The sequence below is a fragment of the Pipra filicauda genome, unplaced genomic scaffold (genome assembly GCF_003945595.2).
Source record: "Pipra filicauda isolate LSUMZ 115617 unplaced genomic scaffold, ASM394559v2 scaffold521_size369105_pilon, whole genome shotgun sequence".
NCBI lineage: Eukaryota > Metazoa > Chordata > Aves > Passeriformes > Pipridae > Pipra > Pipra filicauda.
In genome coordinates, this window is record NW_024104667.1 from 122,797 (window position 1) to 147,548 (window position 24,752).

The 24,752-nt window shown below is 40.7% G+C and overlaps 1 protein-coding gene across 10 annotated transcripts in view; it reads left to right on the plus strand.

The window, feature by feature from the left end:
* The window catches only part of PDE1C (phosphodiesterase 1C), a 91,129-nt gene that overhangs the window by 56,106 nt on the left and 10,271 nt on the right, over positions 1-24,752 (plus strand). The window contains exon 15 of one of the 10 annotated variants that reach the window (XR_005565714.1): positions 12,188-12,370. The exons of 8 other annotated variants lie outside the window; for them this stretch is intronic. Coding sequence is in view for 1 of the 2 variants with exons in the window: in XM_039387009.1 (XP_039242943.1) it covers positions 12,188-12,201 (14 nt within the window). In the remaining variant the exon portion in view is untranslated. Of the gene's footprint in view, positions 1-12,187; positions 12,459-24,752 lie in introns of those variants that run through there. One more of the 10 variants, XM_039387009.1, reaches the window with a different exon arrangement.

Genomic DNA, 24,752 nt, shown 5'->3' on the forward strand with positions numbered 1-24,752 from the left:
TCTTCAGATGTTCATGAGTATGTGCAGCTCTGTATGTAACTATCAAAACCCCAGAAGGATTAATGGGCAGAATGACTGTTCTCCCTGCTCCAGTGGGTGATGGCTGAGCAACAGCTGTGCTGGAAGGCTGCAACCCTTGCAGGACCAGGTGGATGCAGAAACACTGTGGCGTTTTAAAGAGTATTCAGGAGCACCAGCCCAGCCAAGAGAGTAGACCCATGAATCCCTAACTTTGAGGACAAGGTTACATTTGAAGGCCTTCACTGTCAAGGTCTTAGAAAGATTAGGGGCACCTATTTAGTTAGGCTGGAGGACCAATTTTTCATGCAGACTTGAAGATAGAGGGTGTGAATTTGGTTGCTTGCAAGTTGCTCATCTTTGTTTGATGTTATTTGTACTTGTTATTTGTTATTTTTTCTCCTGTAAGAGGAGAAAAAATAACAAATAACAAGTACAAATCATCCCTTTAGGGAAAAGACTAATATCATGGGACCAGTTGAATACAGTGAATAAGCAACTGTAACTATGCAAGTCCATTAGAAGGACAGTTTGTAAGCTGAATGTTTTTCATTCAGACACTGTAGAGGCAGATTATAGATAATGATCTCATTGATAAAAATCAAGAGAAAAATTGTGAATTATGCACCTAAGAAAATAAAGCACGTGGCACTTCTGTTTTGCCAAATACAGCACAACCTGTTCTGTCCATTGCTTACTCCAGAGCAAATCTCCTTACCAGCCATGTGAGGCATATGGAAAAAGGAACATGATCCATGGATAATACGTAGCTGTTTGCAAGCTACTGAAATGTTTACGCGAAAATATGTTTTCTTTGGTGCCAGTGCATGGTCTTTCACATGCCATATGCTGGGGAAAAAGATGGAGCTGGGGAGTTAAAAAGATTGAGGTTATGGCTATAATGCACTCACCACATGTAGTTTGCTGGTGAGTTAAACTCAGCCTGGACTTTTTTCAGGGTCAAGGGTACTTGGATTTTACAACCTCTGTTCTGTTCTTGGGTTTTCCGACCTCTATTCAGTATGTAGCTCAGGGGGTATTTGTATTAAACAGGTGCCTGTGTGTGTAGATTTACCACAAGGGCTTAAGCTTTCTCACCACTACCCATTAGCATCAGCTGAAGCCCTGAACTCAATCGACATCATACTGCTACCCTGTCCTGTGGCGCAGGCATCCTACATCCAGAGAAGAAAGTTCAGAATATATTTTGAATAAATCTTTGTAGGATCTGTATGCAAGTTGCTTTTTTAATTATATACAAAGAAAGTCATTGTAATATCTTCTTATAGGAATACATACATGCCAAAGTGATTCTGATATGTTTGTCCTTCTACTATGTGAGGAACCTAGTGACCAGGGACACATAATAAAATCCATCCATTGACACAAAGACGTTGAAACTGCACATCTACACTGTAGTCACAGGTGTGAAATGTAGCTTCTGTGTCAGTTACCTTGAAGCTACCCAATAATACTTCCAGTGCCTCCAGGAATGGGAATCAAGTTTGCTGAGACAGCGACGAACTATGAATCTAGCCAGAGCTTTGTACCACTGAGTCTATCCATACCAAAGCAAATGATATTAAACCTAGCTTGAGGATGGCTATGCAAGGTGCATGCCTTGGATTTCAGACTTAACTGCTTCAAAATCCTGTGCAAGTCTCTTGAACTTGAAGGTTAGTCTCCGCATGTTAATCTGATCTTCATAGTATTGGCTTTTTTTTCTGTGGGAGGTATTGCTTCTTACTCAGTACTGCCCTTTTTTTCCATTCCAAGAAAAGAAATGTGGGGCTGCCATTTCCCACATAAAGACGCAGCCCTATCAGGGACATCATTAGCACAAGTAGTTTATCAAAAGTTTCCTGTGGGATAGAACACTATTAAACCATTTTGGAAAACTTAATTTTCCCATGTGAAACTGTAAGAAGTCACATGGACATGATTTTTATCTACAATCCAACCTTTCTTTTTTTGCAATTTTTTTTTTTTGCTCATGAAACTAACAACAAATGAGAAAATTATTCTTCCCCACTTCAGACTAGATATAAGGAAGAAATTTTTACAGTGATGGTAGGCAAACAGTGGAACAGTTTGTTCAGTGAGGTGGTAGATACTACATCCCTGGAGACTTTCAAGGCCAGGTTGAACAGGGCTCTGAGCAACCTGACCTAGTTGAAGATGTCCCTGCTTATTGCAGGGGAGTTTTACTAGATGACCTTTAAAGGTCCCTTCCAACCCAAACTATTCTGATTGCATGATTCTGTAATTACCACTTTCACAGAGTATTTCTACCACCTCCTCATTTTTTTTTCTCACTGGGAAGAGATTCTGCAATGTTTATGCAAAGGTTTCAGTGTAACACTTTGTTCCAGGGACCAAAATGGAGTTTATTGAATCAAATATACTTTTTCAGCTACAAACTATAGACAAATAAAAGGTTCCCTTTTTGTGTGTTTGTCCTGACAACTTATTATTTCAGTGGTAACATGCACGTTTTAGCACAGAAATATACAGGATATTTACGTGTTCAACAGCTGCTGCATATGGTGAAAGCCTGTGCCGGGGGTATGTGTGATGAGCAGTGCTCCCACCTTGTGGTCAAATCGAAATCCTGCGTTTTGACAGGTCTTTGTTTCAATACCACATTCTTCTATGCAGTGCAACACAATAGAATATAGTATAGTCACTATAAAATAATGTAATATAATACAAGATGCAGCCTTTTAAATATGTGGACTGTATTACAGGCTTACCAGAAATTGAGGTTTTTAGCTTGCTTTATTTGATTTTGTCAAGATATACTGTTGCTTCGCAGTAGTGAAAAGCCTTTCCTATATGTTCTATACAGTGCCTATGCTGACATGTAGAGCTGCCTTTTGGTCTTAATTTTTCTTGATAATCATTCCTTGACCAGCAAGTGAAAAATTCCCTGATTATTAAGTTAAAATATGGGGCCTTCATTTCTTTCTGTCCCAGTTGTCCCAAAAATCAAGTGGCAGAGTAGCTGGCACAGAATGTTGTTATCTGAGAATGCCTTTGGTACAGGAACATAGTGGTGTGAAGAAGCCTTGATGGTGCCTCCACAATTATACAGACAAAGTTGAATTAACAAGATTCTTCACAGTTTCATTTGGCAACGCTGCTCACCCATTTAATAATTGCCTGTCTTTGCAGCCTCCTGCAAGATACAGTTTTTGTATGTGTCAATCTAGCCAAGACTGCTACATAGCAATGAACACTAAGCAGAATTCTGATGAAAACCTGCTTATGTAATATATGTAATGCTGGTGGGTTTTTAAAACAGGTTACTCAAGCGTATAAATTATGAGCATTTGGCTATGTCTTCTTGAGAAAGGTAAAAAGGTAAATTTCAGGTCATATAAATAATGGTGCTATTTCTAATTCTGTTCCAAAAATAAGCTGATCTCTCCATTATTGTCAGAAGAAAAAGTTAATAAGGCAGACACGTTGTATTTCTCCTTGCTGCTTGATAGTGCTCTTGATATTAGATGTCATAATCTGGCAACAGTGGCAAATTGGAATTACAGGAGTGTAAGACTACTTCTAAAGACAGTGTCCTTCCTTTTCTCAGTTCTTTTTTATGGCCTGTTAGATGAATTGCATTAGAGATTATTGCCTCAGGTTACAAATCAGAAAGTTTTGTACTGTTAGCTTCTGGAAAAGCTTACTTGAAACATGAAGGCATTTTGCTATCCAAAAAGATGTATTTCAGCATAATTTATCTCTGCTGAAGAATTGTTCCATAGTAGTGCAGTGTAGAATAACTTGAGGGCGAAAAAGCTTCTCCGCTTTTTAAAATCCTTTTTGTGCTCTTTTGAAAAAATGAGTGTTTCTAATTTAGCAAGTGGCACCTGAGGTGAGCTGGAATTTGCATGGAAGAATGCATTCTGAAGGTTTTATGCAGTTTTAATAATGTAATTTATGGCAATTTTAATAGAAGATTAACATGATGTGATGTGATCTTTGAAGCTCAATTCAAAGTACATTACTAGCATCTAGACGGGGCAAACAGTACATCCCCAAGGTACCTTTTATAAATATGCAGATGATTTCGCAACTTGACAGGTTTTGGTGTGTATGTAAATCTTATGGAAAGTGCCTGGTTTTCCTTTCATGTTGAGACTTTCATGTGCCTGCTTTCCATTGTTCAGGCCATAGGAGCTAGATACCTAGTTTTTAGGATGCTTGATTGCTTTTTGCTTCTATTTCACATGAAGTCACAAATATATGTGACAATTTGAAAAATTGTGAATACAATTTGTCTTGATTTAAGCAAATATTTGGAATATCCAGTTACATGGTGGAAAAACACATAATCACTGAGGGCAACTTAACTAGGGTTTTTTGAGGGTTTTATGGGGAACATTTTTTCACATTACTTCTGGTCCTTTACATATGCCATCAGAGATGGCATATGGTTGCATTGCTTCACAGGGATAACATTCATGTTCCTTGAGGCATATAGGAATGTGTAACTTACACAGAACATTGCAGAAATTCCTCCTTGATTTTTCACCGTCAGCTCTTCTATTGCACCAATCAGGGAATGGAGATCTGTGACCTTGCTTCTGTTATAATCCTTAGCCCATTTAGGAAAATTTGCCTGTGCAATAATGTATAGAAATTCTCTGCTTCAGCAAGAGGAGAGTCCTCCTTGCTCCCCAGCTCCATAAATTTATGTTGTATCTGGTGACAATCAGGCCTCTTTTTCCTGATATAGCACTTAGCCCTGAAAGAGAAACAAGATCATGTCCAAAGAGAAGGAAGAATATGAAATGGCTCTTCAAAAGACATTGGTGACCTTTAAATTGCATCTTATCCCTTGTTCCCCTTATCCCCTTGTTCCCCTCACAGAACAACTACCTTCCAATTTGAGCGTACCAGCTACAGGTATCTTACCTGGTAGGGACTCTGACAAGGTGTGGCATCCTACCCCGAAGCAGAAAGGAACATGCAGGTGCACAGATACTCATAGTCCAAAAGTGTAATCTTTATTACTTACGATCATTACTTGATCCATCGCTAGACAATTAATTCTTTTCTCTGCTTCTAAACAACTTCTTTGCTGTTCTTAACTTCAAAACCTGGGACTTGGAGGCAATAATAAATGTAGAAGAAAGACAGCAAGTGTTATTAGTTGTAAAGTGGTATTTTGTGTCAGGCTAAAGCATTTAGGAGCTTAAGTCTAATTCAAAAGAAGTGATTGTCAAAAATTGAAGAGATACTGAAAAAATCCAAATGAGAATTTTTGCTTCGGGGTGTTGTTTCGCATTTTTAGCCAGCTTTAAGTAAATGGTAAAAATAACAAGTTTTGTTTGAGTTAGATGAAAATGTCACCTTGATCATTCATTTCCTCTCCACCACCCCACCAAAAAAGCCCCTACTCTGCAACAAACATTTTTGCCAGGAGACAAAAAACCCACTTACTTGTGTCTGACTCAGAGCTAAGCATTATACTGATTTTTCAGTTTAGTCACTGAACCAAAGAAGCTGCTATTTGCCCAGTGCTTATTACACAATTCTGATTACGTATGTGGCCGAAAACTTTGTTGGCTTCAATTATCCTTCTGCCTGTAGAATATTGTATTTTGTTTGCGTGGCAAGGTGTTGGTAGTAGGAAGGGCTGCAGGGGTGGCTTCTCTGAGAAGCTGCTAGAAGTTTCCCCATTTCTGACAGAGCCAGTTCCAGTCAGCTTCAAGACCACTGGGCAAGGCCAAGCCCATCAGTGATAGTGGTAGAACCTCTAGGGTAACAGATTTAAGAAGGGGAAAAAGTTACTGTGCCAAAGAAATTGCATCAGAGAAGAGAGGGGAGAGAAACAGCCCTGCAGACACCAAGGTTAGTGAAGAAGGAGGGGGGGAGGAGGTGCACCTGGTGCTAAAGCAGGTGAAGACCATGGTGAGGCAGGCTGTGCCTCTGCAGCCCACAGAGGTCCACAGTGGAGCAGAAATCCACCTGCAGCCTCTGGAGGACCCTATACTGGAGCAGGTGAATGCCCAAAGAAGACTCTGACCCCATGGGAAGGCTCCTGTGGCCCCAGGGAAAGAGGAACCCACACTGAAGCAGGACTTGTGACCCCATGTGGGACCCACATTGGAACAGTCTGTTCCTGAGGGACTGAGCCCCATGGAAGGGTCACACATTGGAGGAGTTCATGAAGACCTGCAGCCTGTGGGAATGACTCACATTGGAGAAGTTTGTAGAGGACTGTCTTCTGTGGGAGGGACCCCACACTGGAGCAGGGAAAGAGTGTGAGGAGTCCTTCCCATGAGGAGAAAAGAGCAGCAGAGACAATGTATGATGCCCTGACCATAAACTCCATTCCGTGTTCCCCTGTGCCCTGTGGAGGAGTAGGTAGAGAATCAGGAATAAAGTTAAGCCCAGGAAGGAGGGAGGTGTGGGAGGAAGGGCTTTAAGATTTTGTTTTACTTCACAATATCCTACTCTAATTTCATCAGTAATAAATCAGTTTCCCCAAGTCAAGTATATTTTATGTGTGACAGTAGTTGGTGAATGATCTCTCCCTGCCCTTTTCTTAAACCATGACTTATATATTCTCTCCCCATGTTCAGTGAGGAGTGATAAAGTGGCACCTTGTGTCCAGCCAAGGTCAACCCACCACTCATCCTTCTTGTGCCTTGAAAAGCACTGGGGGGTTTTTTCTGTCCACATCTCTTTATGAAAACAGTGATCTAGCTTTTGCCCCAAACATGTTCAGAGCTTTGAATTATGTTTGATTATCAAATATAGAATAAACTTTAGGACTTAATCTTTTAGATAGCTTTACATACTAAGTGTCTAATTTCTTTCATACATGCTTATGCAGGAAACTCAAACATTATTTGGTGTAACCAAACCTTTGTCAATGCATTCATTGTGTTTTTATCTTATTTTATGTATTTCCATAATATGCTGGTAGGGAAACAACATATATGAAAAAAAAAACTAATCTCTTTTGTCACTGATGTTATCCCAGGCCAAGTGTAATGCAAACTGTCAAGCAAACATAAAACTCAACATCAATATGAACAGGACTAGAAATTGTTTGGCATCATGAATGATTTAGAGATAATTATGTACCAAAACTCCAAAATCAGAATACCTTCTATGCTAATGCCATTTCCTCTCCTAGCAAAATGAATGTTAAGCACTTGGGTTGTCTGCTAAATTAGAGTGATGGTATTTAAATTCACTTACAAAACAAGTATTCAAAACTTTTTCCCAACAGTATTTATTCTTGTTTTCCCTTGCTTTAAACAGGATGCGGGCATCTTTGAGTAACATTTTGTTTTCTTAAAAAAAAAAACAAACAAAACCACAAAAACACTAAAATTTCTCATCCATTAAAAATACGAATAACAGAGATGAATTAGCTTGTAATGCGTATTTCTTCTTTATTTCATTGATCTTCTGAACTTTGTTTCTTAAGCCTCATACATCTCTGGTGCAATGGAAGGAAGAAAATACCATAAGCATGTAGAATTTATTTCTTCATCACCTTATATTATCTTTGAAAAGGCTTTCAAATGCCTTTAGCAGGAGACAGGATCATCCAGTGCTGAGAACTGAGCACTTAGATTTTCAACATCTTCATTTTATTTTGAGCACTAGGAATAGCTATAACAGTGCTTTTCAGGTGGAAAAGCTACAGATTATGACTGAGTCCACTTTAGCACTCAGGAAGACAAGAAATAACCAGGTTTTGGGGAAAAAGTTTACAAAAATTAAAAGGCACTTCTGCAAAATGCTGAGTGAGTCCACAAAGGAATTAAAGACGATAGATTTAGTGATCTGCTCCAGCAGCTGCAAATACTTCCATCATTTGTAGTAGGAAAGATAATAACTGTGTTATCTGAGATGCAATTACTCAGACTACTATTTCACCTCATTGCGCACTACATCAGTAGTAATTGTTTTATGATATCAAAGACCATACAGGAATTTGTCATTTCTTTTGTTATGTCACCCAGTGTCTGGATGGAATTGGGTGCTGCGGGAGAGAAGATCTTGGAATTAATAGTCTTATCCTGAAAAGCCTGGGCTTTTAGTAAGTGAGGGTAGAAGCTGCTTTCAAACACCATGTCATCTTCACTATAAACACATGAACAACCATGCTGGGTCAGACCAAAAGTCCCTTTAGCTCTCCATCACATACCTGACAACATTTCATAGTAGAGATCTTAATGAAAAAAGAACAAAACCAGCACAATGTGTGTGTCCTCCCCACCCCCCCTGCAGCTTTCTGTGTTCCAGAGGGCCAAGGCAGAAGTCAAATCTCTAGCTTCGACTCTGATGGATATTTCTTCCATTACTTTGTCTAATTAACTTTATAACCCTGGTACTTTTGTGTACTGGACACTGAGGCAATACAATTCAAAATTTCCTTAGGCATTAGGTGACAAATCACATCTTTTTATTGGTTTCAAATTTATTATTATTATTGATAATTTCATTTGGCAACTCCCCTCTTGGACCGTGAGCAACAATGAGTGATTGTTCCCTTTTACATTCTTGGTGCCAATCATAATTTCATTTACTTTTTATTAGAGTCTCCTTGCAACTTTCTCTTTTCAGGCTAAAGAGTCATAACACATAAAGTTTGTGTATTCAGCCTTCCTTCAAGTGCAACCCTTTTGCTATCTGCTGTTTGTGTTAGCATGTAACGCTAGCAGTTGTGTTACACACAGAGTTGCTGGGATGTGACCACAGAATCTGATTTTAATAGAAATGAGAAAACCCGTAGGATTCAGTTTTTTCCCCTAAATTTTCAACAGTGTAATCCTGGATAATTGTGGTGTCATCATGTGCTTCCTTCAGAATTAAGTATGGTTAAAATGCTGCGGAAATGCATATTTGAGCAGGGAAAACAGGAACTGCAAACAAACCTCACAAACACTTTCATTCAAAAGGACTCAAGCATGCTAAGTAGCTTGTGGAAAAAAAAACAACCACCTGCCCACAGAATTCTTATTCCACATGACACTGTCCTGCAGTTTGCATTCAGCATTTATTCTTTTTAGGAGAGAAAAGAGATTTTTCATTTAAAGGCACTTTGAAAATCATATCTTGTCCTGATAGCCTGGCCTGGCTCTGGAGGCCATGGGGAGTTTTCCTGAGCCCTCTCTGGGCAGCGTTGTGCTTTTGGGAGCTGGAGAGGAAGGAATGGAGGTAAAGGGCAGGCATTTGTTTGGAGCAGCAAAGCTGGCCACCTTCAGAAGCAACACTGTGAGGGGTCAGCTCTCCACTTCTGTTGGTGCAACCAGCGTCACACCTGTGATGTACACTCAGTGAGGAACATGAGTCAGTACAGAACAGATGATGTTTTTGAGTTAGTCTAAACTCTCACGTGAGTCTAAATGCTTCTGGGGTTCTGTTCCTGTCCTCCAACTGGGTGGTAGATTTTGAAAGTTTGCATTAGACAGGCATAGTAAATACCAACTGTTAAAATTGGTAGTTCTTTTAAGACCTTGGACTCCGAATAATTTTTTATCACTAAAAGAGAGGTAAATATGTGAGAACTGACAGTCAGCTTCCTTGCTATATGGATATACTCATATGCTGAGTAATTCTGTGTGAAGAAAATGCAAACCACAGTGTATTTTCACTTCTGTACATCAGTCTGTATAGATACATAGTTTCATAGTCCAGCAAGCAGAAGTTAAAAATGCTTTAATATAAGCTACAAATTGATAGCAGAAATGGACTTAATAATCTCCTTGTGGTGGGTGCTAGTATCACGTGAAGGACTGTAGAAGTCATGAGCATTTACATTAGTGATCAAAGGGAAGGCCAATATTCAACCTTGACAAACAAAGTAAGTTTGTCAGTGTCACTGAAGGACTGAGACTGACGTACATTCAGGCAAGGCTACTTCAGTTAATGATGTTGCCAAGTGAACTACTTCCTGTATACAGAACACTCCATATTCATTCTTTTTCCTCTTTCAATTACCTCTATGGATACATGCTATATTTGCACTAGAACTATTGTGTTTAAATGAGAGAGAGGCTGAGTCACAGCCAAAGTTAAGGTCGTTGTAGGGAAACTGAATTATATCCAGAGGGAAATTTGGCTAGAAAACCAGCACATCTGCTCCATCAAGGTAGAAAAACAATTCAAAGCAAATACTACAATGGAATGTTCTTACTGGAGTTGATGATGTAGCTAACAGAAGGAAAAAGCAATATATCATAGAATGTTAAGGGGCTGGAATGGACTTTAAAAATCGTCTAGTCCCAAATTCCCCTGCCATGGGCAGGGACACCTTCCACTAGACCAAGTTGCTCAAGGTCTTGTCCAACCTGGCTTTGAACACTGCCTGGGTTGGGGCATCCAGAGCCTTTGTGGGTTGACTCAGTTCTCTACTGGAAACTTCTAGAGTCCAGAAAAAAACCATTGCATTTTCCCTTGTTTCATTAATGGAGATGGGAGGGATTAAAATTCTTGTGCGTATGGATGGCATAGGAAAAAGACCATGTGTTGGGTGGTACTCTGAGCTCTGTTTCATATTCCTGGTCTAATTCAGCAAATCCTTTAAGAGATTCAAATATGTTATTTAGTCTACCCACCCCAAATGATTACCTTTCCTTCTAGGCCAGTCTTTTCTCTTTAAAATGTTACATGTCTAACGATACATGTCACAGGATTGTTATGATCCTGTTAAGGACAGTAAATCAGACTGAACCTTTTAGTTGGGAAACATTAGGGAAATGTGGTACTTTTGTTATGACTGTTACCATTTCCTGTTGTAGTTTATGTGGGAAATGTGACAATTCAGTCTAAATAAATCCAATGAAATGCTGAAAGCTTAGTTTTTTAAAACAGTGTCTTAGAATTGCATCAGTGAGCAATTTACAGGGGACCATCCTGAAAGGAAAGGTCCCCATGCTATCTGTGCAGAAGAAAAAGATACCAACTCACTAATAGATCAGTGCAGCCAATGTATACATTCATCACAGACAATGCAATCCAGCAGAAAAGATCTTTGTTTTGGCAATCCTTTTTCTCCTTTGCCCAAATACTACTTTAAAAAAAAAAAAATGTATATCTTCATCTTCATCTACATCTACATCTGTATAATCTACATATACAAACACATAGATAAACAGGTTTCCTGAAAGGAACCAAAAGACATTCTGATATAATCACATCTTCCCAGGCATGCCCAGCCTTACAGATGAATCCATCTCTCCTTGGGCTGAATCTTCTTGGTTGCACTTTCTAACTCTGATGACATAAGCATCGTCAGAATAACTGTAACTAAGCAGGGTGGACAGCCAATATAGAGTAAAATATTCATGTTCCTGTTTGAAGTTTTTCCAGAGGATTTCTAGAGAGGTATATGAGGACAATTGGATAGAGTACCCTCTTTAAATAGAAACTGTCCTCTTACACTAGAAATAACAAAAAAGTTTTCTTGTCTACATTTCTTCCTCAGGATCTGTTCATTGTGAAGATGCACTTGTGGTATAACTACATAGAAAACAGTTATGTTTGTACATTCAGGATAATGTTAGTCAAATATAGCGTAATTATGAGGCCAAAGGATTATAAATATTTGACAGAAGAGGCAAGCAGGTTCTAAACTGCACATATTTTGTTATGTCTTTGGCACCTCTCCATACGTAAGGCTATGCTTTTCATTGAAAGCTCATTGGGAGAAAAGAGTTTTTAAAATATAATGCTCTTTTGTGTTTGGAGCATTTTCTTTGTTTAAACTCAAACCACATGGTACAATGCTGTTGCCTTCATAAGCAAAAAGATACTGAAAAAGCTGTTAAGCAAGGGTGATCAGAGAGTCCTACAGCAAAGAAACCTAATGGAATCTCTTGATCTAAACATGCTGGACTCTGTTACATGATCTTCTTGATGTCAAAGTTTAAATTCCAACTGGATTAGTCTGATTGCAATAGATTTTGATTTGTTCAGGACAGAATGATACTTCCAGTTGAGCCCATAAGAGGTATTGCCTTGGTGTACCTCACCTTGCACCCTTTCAACAGTTAAGCAAAGCTGCACTACTTGCAGGAAATGAGGCTGTCTAAATTGATACCCTTCTTTCTACTTCCTTTCTACTACCCCTTGGACAAAGGGGAGAAAGTCAGCATTTGACACTTTTCTTTTTCTTTTTCTTTTTTTTTTTCCCCAGATACAGAAGAGTAAAAATATATTAAAAAAGAGACTGGAAATCACTTTCGTCATTTTAGCTGAGCTTCTTCATTCCTGTTCTCCTCCTTCTGCAAAGACCGGTTTCTGAGAAAGGCATTAAACAACTTTTGAAACACTCTTCCTCCCACTGGCTACTTCACAGCTAACGACTCTGGGTTCAAGGGTGGGAGCCTTGGTTTTTTTGATTCTTTTGTTTTGATTTGGTGTCTCTTTCTTTCTTTCTTTCTTTCTTTCTTTCTTTCTTTCTTTCTTTCTTTCTTTCTTTCTTTCTTTCTTTCTTTCCTTCTTTCCTTCTTTCTTTCTCTCTTTCTTTCTTTCTTTCTTGTTTCTAAACAGCTTGTTTCTAAACAGCAGTGGACTCACTCAACCCTTGGTTTTGTTCTCTTTTTGCAGTTAGGACAGGAATAACCAATGAAAGTAATATTCCCTTGGGGCAAATTCTTTTGTCAGACTCTCATAGTATGTATTAATATATGTCTTGATGTGCCTGCTTGAGATTGCAGGTAATTAACTCTTACCCACATTTTTTCATGGGCCACTAGTAATAGTTGTTTGTCTGACTTGAAGATCTAGGAGAAGAGGGACAGCAGGGCATCACATGGATCAGCTCTTAACTTTCATCTCAATGTGGTCTTTCATCACTGACTGAATGGATAGGCCAAAGAAAAGGAAAAGTGTTGTTGTATAAGTATGGACAGACAAAACTAAAATAAGAATGTATGAGAAACATCAAACACATATGTAAGTGGTTTTCTGGCTTGGGATCTTGATAGGGATCCAGTTAATTGTATGAAATTTTGCCTGTCTATTCAGAAATTGAGATATGTACATGTACATACAACTGTTTTTGCTGAACACCCTTCTGTTCAGGATGACTTCTTGCTGTGTTAGTCACATATGTATTTTACAAGGAATCAGACTCCTGTCATGGACCTTTTCTGTGTAAAGAACATGCAAAACATTGGCTTAGGAAGCTAAATATTTGTTTCCATTTCAAGTCCAGAAGCACAGAACTTTAAAAACAGAGTTTGGGGTCTGTTCCTGCTTAAATTGTGCATTTACAGGGATGAGCTTCCTGTGACACTAGTAAAAATTACATCAGTGAACTCAACCTAAATCCACTTCTCACTTAAAAGTGTTTGTATCTGGGATTCTCATTATTGAGGCTAGAGACATTTTGAGTTCTTTTTTTGTACACCGGAGTTTGAATTTGTTCAAAGTCAGAGATTTAGATTACATTCATGCTGCGATAAGGTTGCACTTCAACTACATGTTCAGAAAGAAGTACATGAAGTTGTTAGAACACGCAGTTGTCTTCACTGAACCAGCTCATTTAAATAAAATATAAGGGGATATAGTGTTCCTGTTCATGAGTTCCTGGTTCAGTAGAAGCTCTGGGGTAAATTTTTGAGGAAAGTGGAGTGCTGGGAGGACAGTAGCTCCACTGTCATCATTGAGCACATTCCATGTTGTGTGACAGGCAGAGGGCTGTGTCACACTTGGTGCTTTCCCACCTCCTCTTTCCTCTCTTCCATCAGCATTCAGCCCCAATAAAAGAAGAATATAACTTCCAGCTCTGACCAGGGTCTTTGAAGGCACACTGATGAAATATCAGTAATGCAGAAGTAAATGCCGTAGTGGTGACTCAGTCTCTGCTTCGTAAGATTTCTTCCTGAGATCAGGGGGAACATACCCTAACCGAGTGTTTGGTCAGAGGTGCAGAATGATTTAGTCAGTATTTTTTAAGTTACCCTTACCTTTTATAGCAACTGAAGATGCCTTAGATTATGCACAGTAGAATAATCATCATGGCTAGGCTTCGCGAACGAAGATTTGGGAAGGCTCTATCCACATTTGCTGCAGGCACGCTGGTGGCTTATGAGGCCAATACGTGACAGACAAATCCGATTGCAAAAGGCACAGCAGAAAGACTCCTTAGATGGTGTATTCTGCAATACACGGTTCTTTCTGCGTTGCCTTTTTTCCTCGAGGGTGATCCTGCGTGTGTTCTCAAAGGAGACAGCTGCGTTATAGATGGTGTGTCTCCAGGCCTCCCGATTTGAGGCCAGAGTAGACCAGTTATGGTGATCAATATGGCCAAGGCTGAGATGTTGTTTCAGGGAGTCCTTGTATCTTTTCTTCGGGGCTCCTCTCATGCGGCAGCCAGTGGCAAGTTCACCGTAAAGCAAGATCTTAGGGAGGCGGTGGTCCTTCATCCTGGAGACGTGCCCTGCCCAACGCAGCTGTGTTCTCATCAGCATGGCCTCGATACTTGTGATAGCTGCTTGCTCTAGAACAGATGTATTGGTCACATAGTCTGACCAGTGGATGTTTAGAATTGTACGGAGGCAGCGTTGATGGAAGCGTTCTAAGAGACGCAGGTGGTGGCGGTAGATGACCCATGATTCAGATCCATATAAGAGAGTAGACAACACTATGGCTTTGTAAACACTGATCTTGGTGCTTTTCTTCAAGTGTTTATTACGCCATACTCTTTTATGGAGTTTTCCAAAAGCACTATATGCCTTTGCTAATCTGTTGTCTATCTCTCCGTCAATCTTACCATCTGAGGAGATGAGGCTACCGAGGTAATTAAACTGTTGGACTGATTTGAGCTCTGATTGACCAATGGTGATGTGGGGATGATGGGGGACATCCTGAGGTGCAGGCTGATGGAGGACCTCTGTCTTCTTTAAGCTGACCTCCAGACCAAAGAGCTCAGCAGCATCTGCAAAGCAGGATGTTAAACGCTGCAGAGCTGCTTCTGTGTGGGCAACAAGGGCGGCGTCATCAGCATAAAGCAGCTCCCGGACAAGATGGTTTAAGGTCTTAGTGTGGGCCTTCAGTCGCCTTAGATTGAATAGACTTCCATCAGTACGGTATCGAATGTAGATACCGTCCTGATCATTGAGGTCTGCTGTGGCCCTTTGGAGCATCAAGCTAAAGAAGACGGTGAATAGGGTAGGAGCGAGAACGCAGCCTTGTTTCACACCATTCTTAATTAAAAAGGGCTCAGAAAGTGTGTTGCCATATCTGACTTGGCCATGCTGATCCTCATGGAGTGAGATGATCATTTTGAGGAATTTAGGGGGACAACCTAAACGTTCCAAAATCTGCCACAGACCTTTTCTGCTCACAGTATCGAAAGCCTTGGTGAGGTCGACAAAGGTTACATAGAGAGCTTTGTTCTGTTCCCTACACTTCTCTTGCAGTTGTCTGAGGACAAATACCATGTCTGTGGTGCTCCTGTTGGCTCTGAAACCACACTGACTTTCAGGAAGGATACCTTCTGCTATAGTGGGTATTAGTCTGTTCAAGAGTATTCTTGCCAGGATTTTGCCAGCAATGGAGAGCAGAGTAATACCACGATAGTTTGAGCAGTCAGATTTAATTCCTTTCTTCTTATACAAGGTGATGATGACTGCATCACGAAGGTCAGATGGTAGTTCGCCGAGTTCCCAACAGCGCACCACGAACTCATGGAATTTGGTGTGGAGTGCAGGGCCCCCGTGTTTCCAGATTTCAGGTGGAATTCCATCAATCCCAGCTGCCTTGCCGATTTTCACCTGCTGTATGGCCTTGAGGGTTTCTCCTAGAGTGGGGGCAGTATCCAATTCATACTTTACTGGTTGTTGTGTGATGGACTGAATTGCTGAGTCTTGGACTGTGCGGTTGGTACTGAATAGAGTCTGAAAGTGTTCAGACCATCGATTCAGAATGGAGGTTTTATCTGTCAGAAGTGTTTGACCATCAGCGCTGAGTAGAGGGCTTTGTACCTGGTATGTAGGCCCGTATGCTGTTTTCAAGGCCTCATAGAAACCTCTGTGATCACCTGTATCTGCGCATAATTGAGTTTTTTCAGCTAGATCAATCCACCATTTGTTCTGGATGTCACGGAGTTTCTGTTGGAGCTTGCTGCATGCAAGACGAAAGGTTGTTTTTCTTGCGTGACAGGATGGCAGTGCAAGGTGTGCTTGGTGGGCAGTTCTCTTCTTCCTCAACAAGTCTTGGATTTCTTGGTTGTTTTCGTCAAACCAATCCTTGTTCTTCTTGAGGGAGAACCCTAAGGATTCTTCGGAGGATTGCAGGATGCTGTTTTTAATATGATGCCAGATTGTTTCAGGAGAGGAATCTGCAGAAACTGTGGGAATGTTATCGAGCTTAGTTTGAAGGTTTGCCTGGAAACTGTCTCTTACTGTGGCTGATTGGAGATTGTTAACTTGGAGTTTTCTCCTTGGGATGCTGCCCCTTTTTGGTTTGATTTTGATCTTGAAATTGAGTTTACAGCGCACCAGCCGATGGTCTGTTTGGCATTCTGCGCTGGGCATCACGCGGGTATGGTGGACATCGCGGACATCTCTCCGTCGCACCAGGACATAATCGATGAGGTGCCAATGCTTAGAACGGGGGTGCATCCAGGTTGTCTTCAGACTATCTTTCTGCTGAAAGATAGTATTAGTGATGGTGAGTTGTTGCTCTGCACAGAATTCTAGCAGAAGTCGACCATTATCATTGCAGTTTCCAACACCATGCTTGCCTAATACACCTTTCCAAACTTCAAAATTCTTGCCTACTCTGGCGTTGAAATCACCAAGGATAATGATCTTATCGTCTGCAGGGACCTTTTGGGTAAGGAGGCGCAGGTCAGTGTAAAATTTATCTTTTTCAGCAGGGTCAGCTTGGAGAGTTGGGGCATATATACTAAAGATGACAACATGTTGCTTGTTGTTTAGTGGAAGGCGTAGGGAGATAATGCGGTCAGAGTGACCTGTCGGCAGATTTTCGAGTTTAGGAACAATAGAGTTTTTGATCATGAAGCCGACTCCTGAGAGGTGTTTTTCGGTTCTGGGCTTGCCTGACCAAAAGAGTGTGTAACCGGCACCATGTTCTCTGAGGCTGCCTTCTTCATGAAGGCGAACTTCACTGAGAGCGGCAATGTCGATGTTGAGACGAGCCAGCTCATGGGCAATTAGGGCAGACCGACGCTCAGGACGTCCGCTATCCGCAGAATCGAGCATGGTTCTGATGTTCCAACATGCTAGAGTTAATTTAGGTACACCTTTGGAGGCAGGTGCGTGCCTTTGACTTTTCTTTGTGCGACCGCATTGGAGGAAGATGCCCGTTGGCCTGCGGTTAACCAACCGGGTGAAAGTGGAGATGAGCTTTGTTTAGGCCACCTTTTCTAGGCCCCTCTCCGAGTGGAGCAAGCAGTGCTGTCCTTGGAAAGGCTGCTTGGTCGTTCAGGGTGCTGCCCCAAGAGACTGTCATCTCCGGTCAGTCTCAAATGACCAATATCCTGAACCGCCTGCATGCAGGGTTGAGTCTGCGGCTCCCAGTGCATCTTTCACCTGCCGTTTCGACCCTCGCCCGTCGCTACAGGACTTTTTGCATGTGGGTAAAGCCTTCAAGCCTGCGCAATGGATTTTTTAGGTGAGATGCAGTATGCGCGGAACTGAACCCACCCTTTAATCCTGAGGTTCATCTGCCAGGGCCGAGCGAGCTTGGACGGTGGCAGTGAGGTCCTCAGGACGTAGGTTTGATTAGAGTGACCTTCTCTTAGATGGATGGCCTTACAGGGCTAAGCGAGCTCCATCTGCCCGGGTTTGGGATTAGAGTTGACCTTCTCCTAGGATGACTGCCAGAAGGCTAATGAGCTCATCCTGCCCACAGATTTATTGTATCCGACCCTGTAGTTTTGACCTGTCTGGCATGGGTGACCCTACTGAAGGCATGTACCATCGCCAGCGTAGCTCGCAACCACATAGGGGTATACAGGTTGCATTCTTACTATTAAAAATGATTAGGCCAAGTCTTACACTACCTAGGTTTCTGCCATCTGTCTATATTCAATCCCAGGGAAGCACCCAGGAACAGCCCTTTGTCCTGACCAACCTTACAGGATGTAACAGATAAATCCAGGACATACCAAACCTGGGCAGTAGCCACGGGTGAACCAAAAACAAACAAACGAGCGAAACTGTTCTGGCCACCGTACCCATCTAGGGCTCGAGGCCCTCTCTAGGCCCCAGTCCGACCAAGATCTCCAAGCCCCAGAGGAAACTATTATCCACTCTGATCTTGTCCTCCCCCCACCGTGTTTCCTCATATCTTCCCACGCACCTGACCACCCTCCAGTCTGAGGACCCCCACAGCCTGCCTGGTACCCCCCCCCCTCCCCAAACCAGACCGGCAAACCTCTGTGTATTCCGAGGCTTCAATTCTCCTCTCTCTCCTTTCTCACGAGGGCATAAGGTCACGCCGGTGAAGCTCCCTCTCTCCTTTCCCGCTGGGGGGGGAGGGGACCGGGGGCGGCCCCGCGCGGGACCCCGGGGCGGCCCCGCGCGGAACCGCGGGAGCGGCCCCCAGTAGAATAATAACAGTTGTAAAAAACACTAAATCTTTTTCTTCATCTGTTTCTGACATATGTATTTTCTTTCTTTCTGGGAGTGACTTCTTTCAGATAGTAAGACCAAACAGCTTAATTCATGTCTGGTCAGTTCTTGTTTCTCATTCATGAGCACAAAGGTGTGAAGTCAGGTTGGAAAATGTTTTTCCTCTGTTACTGGGGTTATTCACTATTGGTGGGAGCTAATAAGGGAAGTGGTGAATTTGCTGTCTCTTGGGGACTGCAGATCAGAGTTGCCATTCTAGAAGAGATGCTATAGGCAAAGTTATTGGTCTCAGCACACAGGTATACAGCAAAATGTTTTGTAATACATAGACAGTCAGCTAACATGCCCCTGTTTTTAACTCATCTGTGTAAGGTACAGTAGATTATTAGCATTCTTAGAATGTTTTGTTGTCATGTAAAAAAAAAATCTGTGTAAAATCTATTAGCTGGGAGAATATATAAAGTGAAATCCAGAAATTGAAACCCTACAAAGGGATTAGGCCGGGTGACAGTATCTATTGTGGTGTTGCCTCCCAGGATCACACCTACATTTCCTTACTTTGCCCCCGCCACCTCCCAGAAATACTCTGCAGCACTGTGCTAGTACATCACGAGCCAAAGGATGGTATGTTTAGACACCTCCCAGTTAAACTTGAGATCAACCACTGTGCAAATGTGTAAAAAAAAATAAAAAATAATTTAAAAAATTACATAACTGCTTTCTCCTATTTTATTCCACAGAAGGAAACAATCAAAAAAAAAGTGGAAAAAATATTAGGTATTCATCAGCTAATGGCCTATTTTTATAAAAAGTGAGAAAGTATTTCTGGTTTTACATCTTTACCTAACTTTCCCTGGATATATAGAAATTATGTTTTCAGACGCCTTCCTTTTGCAGCCTCAATAAGACTATACAAGCAATGAAAAAGCCAGAAAGTCTGCAAATATAGGGTCTATACCATTTGCCTCATGCTGAAATTTTACAGAATTATTTGGGAGCACCCACCTGTAGGCACAAAGGTGTCTTCTGGTGCCAGAGTGCTTTTTACAGAGGCTGGCATAGGCTAGGAAGCTGTGTGATAGAGACAACACTCTTCTGCCTCTGCACAGAGGCTGCTAATGCTCTCAGAAAGCTCTGCCTTGCTGGAAGAGCACCATTTCTTCTGCTTCCCAAAAACTGTTGTATAATTTAGGAGGGAGGATCAGGCACTTTACCTTCTTAAAATAGAGAAGGATGCTATTGCAAGTATCCCTATCAGTGTTTTGTCTTTTGTCTGGGACTGGTGTTCAGGGAACTCGCAGACCTTTGACTCACGGTGACATAGTGTTTGAACTCCTGTACACATTATAATAAAAAAAAAGTGTCAATATGTTTTCATAGAATCAGAATTGTTTGAGTTGGAAGGGACGTAGAGGACATATAAAGGTTATCTGTTTTAACACCCCTGCAGTAAGCAGGGATATCTTCAACTAGATCAGCTTGCTCAGAGCCCCATCCAACTTGACCTTGAAAGCTGGGCATCTACTGCCTCTCTGGGCAACCTGTTCCAGTGTCTCACCACCCTCATTGTATTCTGTTCATTATTTAAATGGCTCAAAGGGTGACAGTTCGCTGGGCTGCAGTGATTTGAACCATTTCTGTGACAATATGCAAGAACTATTCACACATGAGAAAGAAGGTATTTGTTTATTTTTAATTTTTTTTTTTAATGTACAAACCTGTGATGTACCCTCTCAAAATACTGAAGTCAACAGCTTTCCTTACTGTTGTGACCCACCCAAGAAAGCGGAGGGTAACCAAGGTTATTAATAAATCCCTGGAGTGGATTAGAGTGAAATGACACTGAATAATCAGTGTTTGTAAACATATATGTGTAGGGTTTATTTTGCAGCAATTTTATTTCAAAGGGTAAACAGGTATGTGGCCGTTTCGGTTGTTATCATTCTATAGCAATACAGCAATATTAAAGCATCTATAGCAATAAAGCAACATTAGAACATAGCAATATGATACTATTAAAGCATAGCAATATTAAGGCATCTATAGCAATATCATCCACAGCAGTATAGCAATCATTAGAGCATAAGGATAACACTTAAGGAAATGCATAGGGGAGGAAAAGGGAAAGAAAGGATAAAGGTGGAAAGATAGATATATATATATATATAGTCACCACCCGCAGGGTCCAGCGATGAAACTTGGTAGTTGCAACTTCAATGTCTGTTAGTTGAAGTGGTGGTCTTGATCCATTGGGGCTGGGAGAAGCACCCCCCCAAAACTCAAAGAAGTTATGAGTTATTACACACTTCTAGCTCAGGTGGGAATACCTTGTACCTCCCTGGGGTGGGGAGTTAAACAATTGGTAGTGCCATGAGCCATGCCATGAGCCTCTTCTTAGCCTCTTCCCTTTCTCAGGCAGGTATCTGCACCCATGATAGCTGGACAATGGCACCCACTTATCTGATCCTTCAGCAGTATTCAGGGGGTGTGGTTGGCTTTGCTGGATGAGCAGCTGCTTCTTTTCAGTTTGCAGACAGTCTTTTGGTGATCTTAGAATGTGTAAATCATTACCTGTTTCAGTCTCTGACATTTACAAATTATATAATATTTTTTTCCAAAAGTATATGGTCAGATATGTTTAATTATAAAAGATTATTGATATTACTAAATTTTCTATGTTTGAGAAAAAAGATAGATGCCAGAAGCTAATTTTTTTTTCTGGTAATAAGTGGTAGATTTAAAAAAAAGAAATTTTGCAATTTTAGACTTAAAACGTATTTCAGAGCAGTCAGTCTAAGCAGACTGATGCGCATCCAAAAGCACAGCCTTTTGTATAGCTCAAGCTGGTGTAAACGTACTACCTATTAATACAGTAGGATGTTTAGCATCAGAATGAATCTGACATTTGTGAGTCTAGTTCCTGACAAGTGAATTAAGGAGGCAGATTCCTTTTTCTAGGTGTTTTTTTTTCAAGCATAAATTTTGTGATTGAAAAGAAGCTTTCCAAAATGTAGTTGATATATGCTGTGTTTCTGCAAACTACTCTTTGAGCATGCAAATGTTTGCATATGTACTTGCAAAGTCTTAGAAGCTCAATCTTACAAGCAAGTATATTTCAAACTAGATAGCTGATAGTGCTGTGCTGCTTTGTAATCAGAAGGTCCATGAGCTCACCTAGCTGAAGGTAAATGTCACCTCAATTTGCTTTTAATCCTTGCAATTTCTGCAATGGCTCCCAAATCTGGCTTTTAATTAAAAAGCACAGTAGCCTATCCAAATTAGAAAAGACAGAACCTGACAAGTACAGTACTTATTTTGCTTTACCTACAATAAACGGATATATTTCCAGGAACTTGCAAGATGCTATTAAATATTTCTTATTGTCCCCTTTTCCTTCACATTTATTTTAAAATAATGAAACTCCTCATCCTCTGATGATCCATACCGTATTTTAGCCATTTATACTCAGCAAATGACAGTATAATTGACTCCTTTTCTCTTACACTTTTTTAATCCTCACCTAACAATTAAAAACAGAACAATGCTGTGCTTTCACATGTGTGAAACCAGTGCTGATCTCAGAGCTGTGCTGGCATGGTGTCTGAACATCAGCACTCAAAAGCAGAAATATGCTGGATGAGGAAGAGAAGGAACCCTGTGGCACTGATTCCACACAAATCACTTCAGGGAGTTGACATCAATGCTGGTCAGATACAAAAGAGGGAAAAAAACCTGTGCTTTCATATTTTAAGACATAAATTCTTCTTTCTCTGAAGTGGGTACAGAGGTTTTTTCCCACTTGTGTTACCCACAACATGAGCAGGTCTGCTCAGTCTCAGTTCAGTGTCAATTGTGCATCCTAATATGGTGCTTCTCCTGCTTCCATGGATAGACAAGTTTCGTGATCCCAAATATCCCTTTTCCTGTCTGATTACTGTGGTCAAAGCAGGACCAGCGTGGGTACCACTGCCAATGACATTATTTTCAGTTAAAATTAAATGCTGTCTGTGCATTTTCACTTGCTGAGACTGCCTTCCTGTTGCTGCAACATCCCTTTTGGCCTCTAGCAAGCACAGAGAGTTCTGCTATGAAACCAAGCGGGACCAGGATGCAAGCCTGTCTTTGAGGCATTAGCTCTTCCTGCTCTGGGGACTTGACCACCAGATAAAAGGAAACAGAGCTACTTGCAAGCAAGCTAGATGAGGACTTGAAACTCAGTTTTAGTGAATTTATTTGCCCTCATACTTAAGCGCAAAACAACGTGCTCTCACAAGCCTCATGGCACACTCTTGGCATTTTGTATTATTTTATTCTTCCAAGCACATATGTATGGGTACTTACAACACCCTGGGTTTAGATGCTGTCCAGTGGCAGGAAGAATATACATTATCCCATTGTCTTTGTTGGTGGTTGTAGGAGTGCAGCTATGGGGTTTTCTAGTGAAAAAACCTAGCAGTAGAATGACAGAGGAGCATTTGGTTTTCTTCTTGCTTGGATGATATTTTTATACACTCTTTTATGATATTTTTAAAAATCTTTACAGTTTTTATTGTAGACTTCTGGTTGGGTTTTTTATCAGGTCTTCTGGTTTACAGGCACAGATTCTCAGAGGAATATTTTGCTACCCTCTTCTCCTCCAATAGAAAAAGGTCATTGCATTTGCAACATCAGCTTAGAGCAAAATGACATCTAGGGCCTGACCACCCTTTTATTTGCACTGAAATCAAGGGAAGTTGCATGAAAAGTTCTGCTGGTCCCACTTCAGCATCTGGAGTTAAAGGCTAAACAACCAGAACATATGCAGCTCGCCACACACAGAGTGTTATCTGTAAAGCCAATACATCAGGGTGGGGCCATCTTCCTTTGCTGTTGTAGGAGCTTAACCACCTTGAGTTTCATAAATGAGAGACTATCTCTGTTCTGATGATGCTGCTTCTTGTAGGCACTTCAAAGTCATTCCACAGTGCACTGTCTACCTTCAGCAGGAAGGAAGGGTGGACACTATGGCTTATCTGTGACTGTAGATTTCACAGCTTTTGTGGTTTTAACCCTACAGTGACAGGTTCTAAATAAAATTAAGAAATATTAAACCTCTTGGTAGGAGGGATAAGAGGAAATTAACCAAATTCAAGGATCTTGGTCTTATAAAATAACATTTTCTTGCTGGCATTTTGCAGGAAATTCTATATATGAAGTTATATGTATGAAGTTTAGAGTATGTTAGCAGAACTGATGATGGAGATGTCTTTCTTGAACTGAATTAAAATAAACACTTGTTCTCTAGCATTTTTCAAGGAAGAAAAAGGTAGGTTAATGTGCTATTTTTCACCAGGACATAGAAAACAAACTAAAATACATGCTGACAGCAAAATTCAGTGCAAGTTTGCTCTTGGGACTGGGTGGGTAGAGTAATGAAAAAAACCTATTTGGTTTTTTAAGACTCGTAAGGGAAAAAATAGGAAAACAGAATTAATGACACTATGTAGTGGTAAGTATTCTCAATTGTTCTGATTCAAAGAAATCCTTAAACAATATGTAAAGTACACTTTTATTATGGCTGGGGGATGCAGAGGGGTTTCACTCCCCCATGCATTCCACCGAGAAAAGAAACACAACAGTTTTTATACATTTGGAAGGAGTGAATTTCAAAAATTATCTATCATATACACTCTTTACGAAGTCTGCCTTATCTAAATAGACATTTGGTTGCCTAACTCCAATTCTTCTTATTATAGAGTGGTTACATAAAGTTTTATAATGTCAAACAGCTTAGATTCCCCCCAACCCTCTTCTGTCTCCCTTGCAATACTACATGCTAAAAAGTCTTTTCCGCATTCCCTGACAGTCCCTTTTGGTTTACGTAAGCTAGCTTTGTCTTAATTGCCCACAATTTGGGCAGCAACCTTCTTTCAAGCAGTTACAATTTTGCAAAGTCACACTAACATAGCTAAATTTTTATTTTATTTTGTCTTGTCTTTATTTCAGTTCTGAGATTGATTTTTAGCAGTATGTATTTATTGTTAGTTCTTGATTTGAAAGAAGAGGCTTATGATCTCTAAAAAATTTTTCAGCGTTTTTAGTTTTTTTGTAACTGAGTCCATGTATGTTCATCCTATTACCAAATAGAAACAATGAGTTCTGCACTCATTTGAA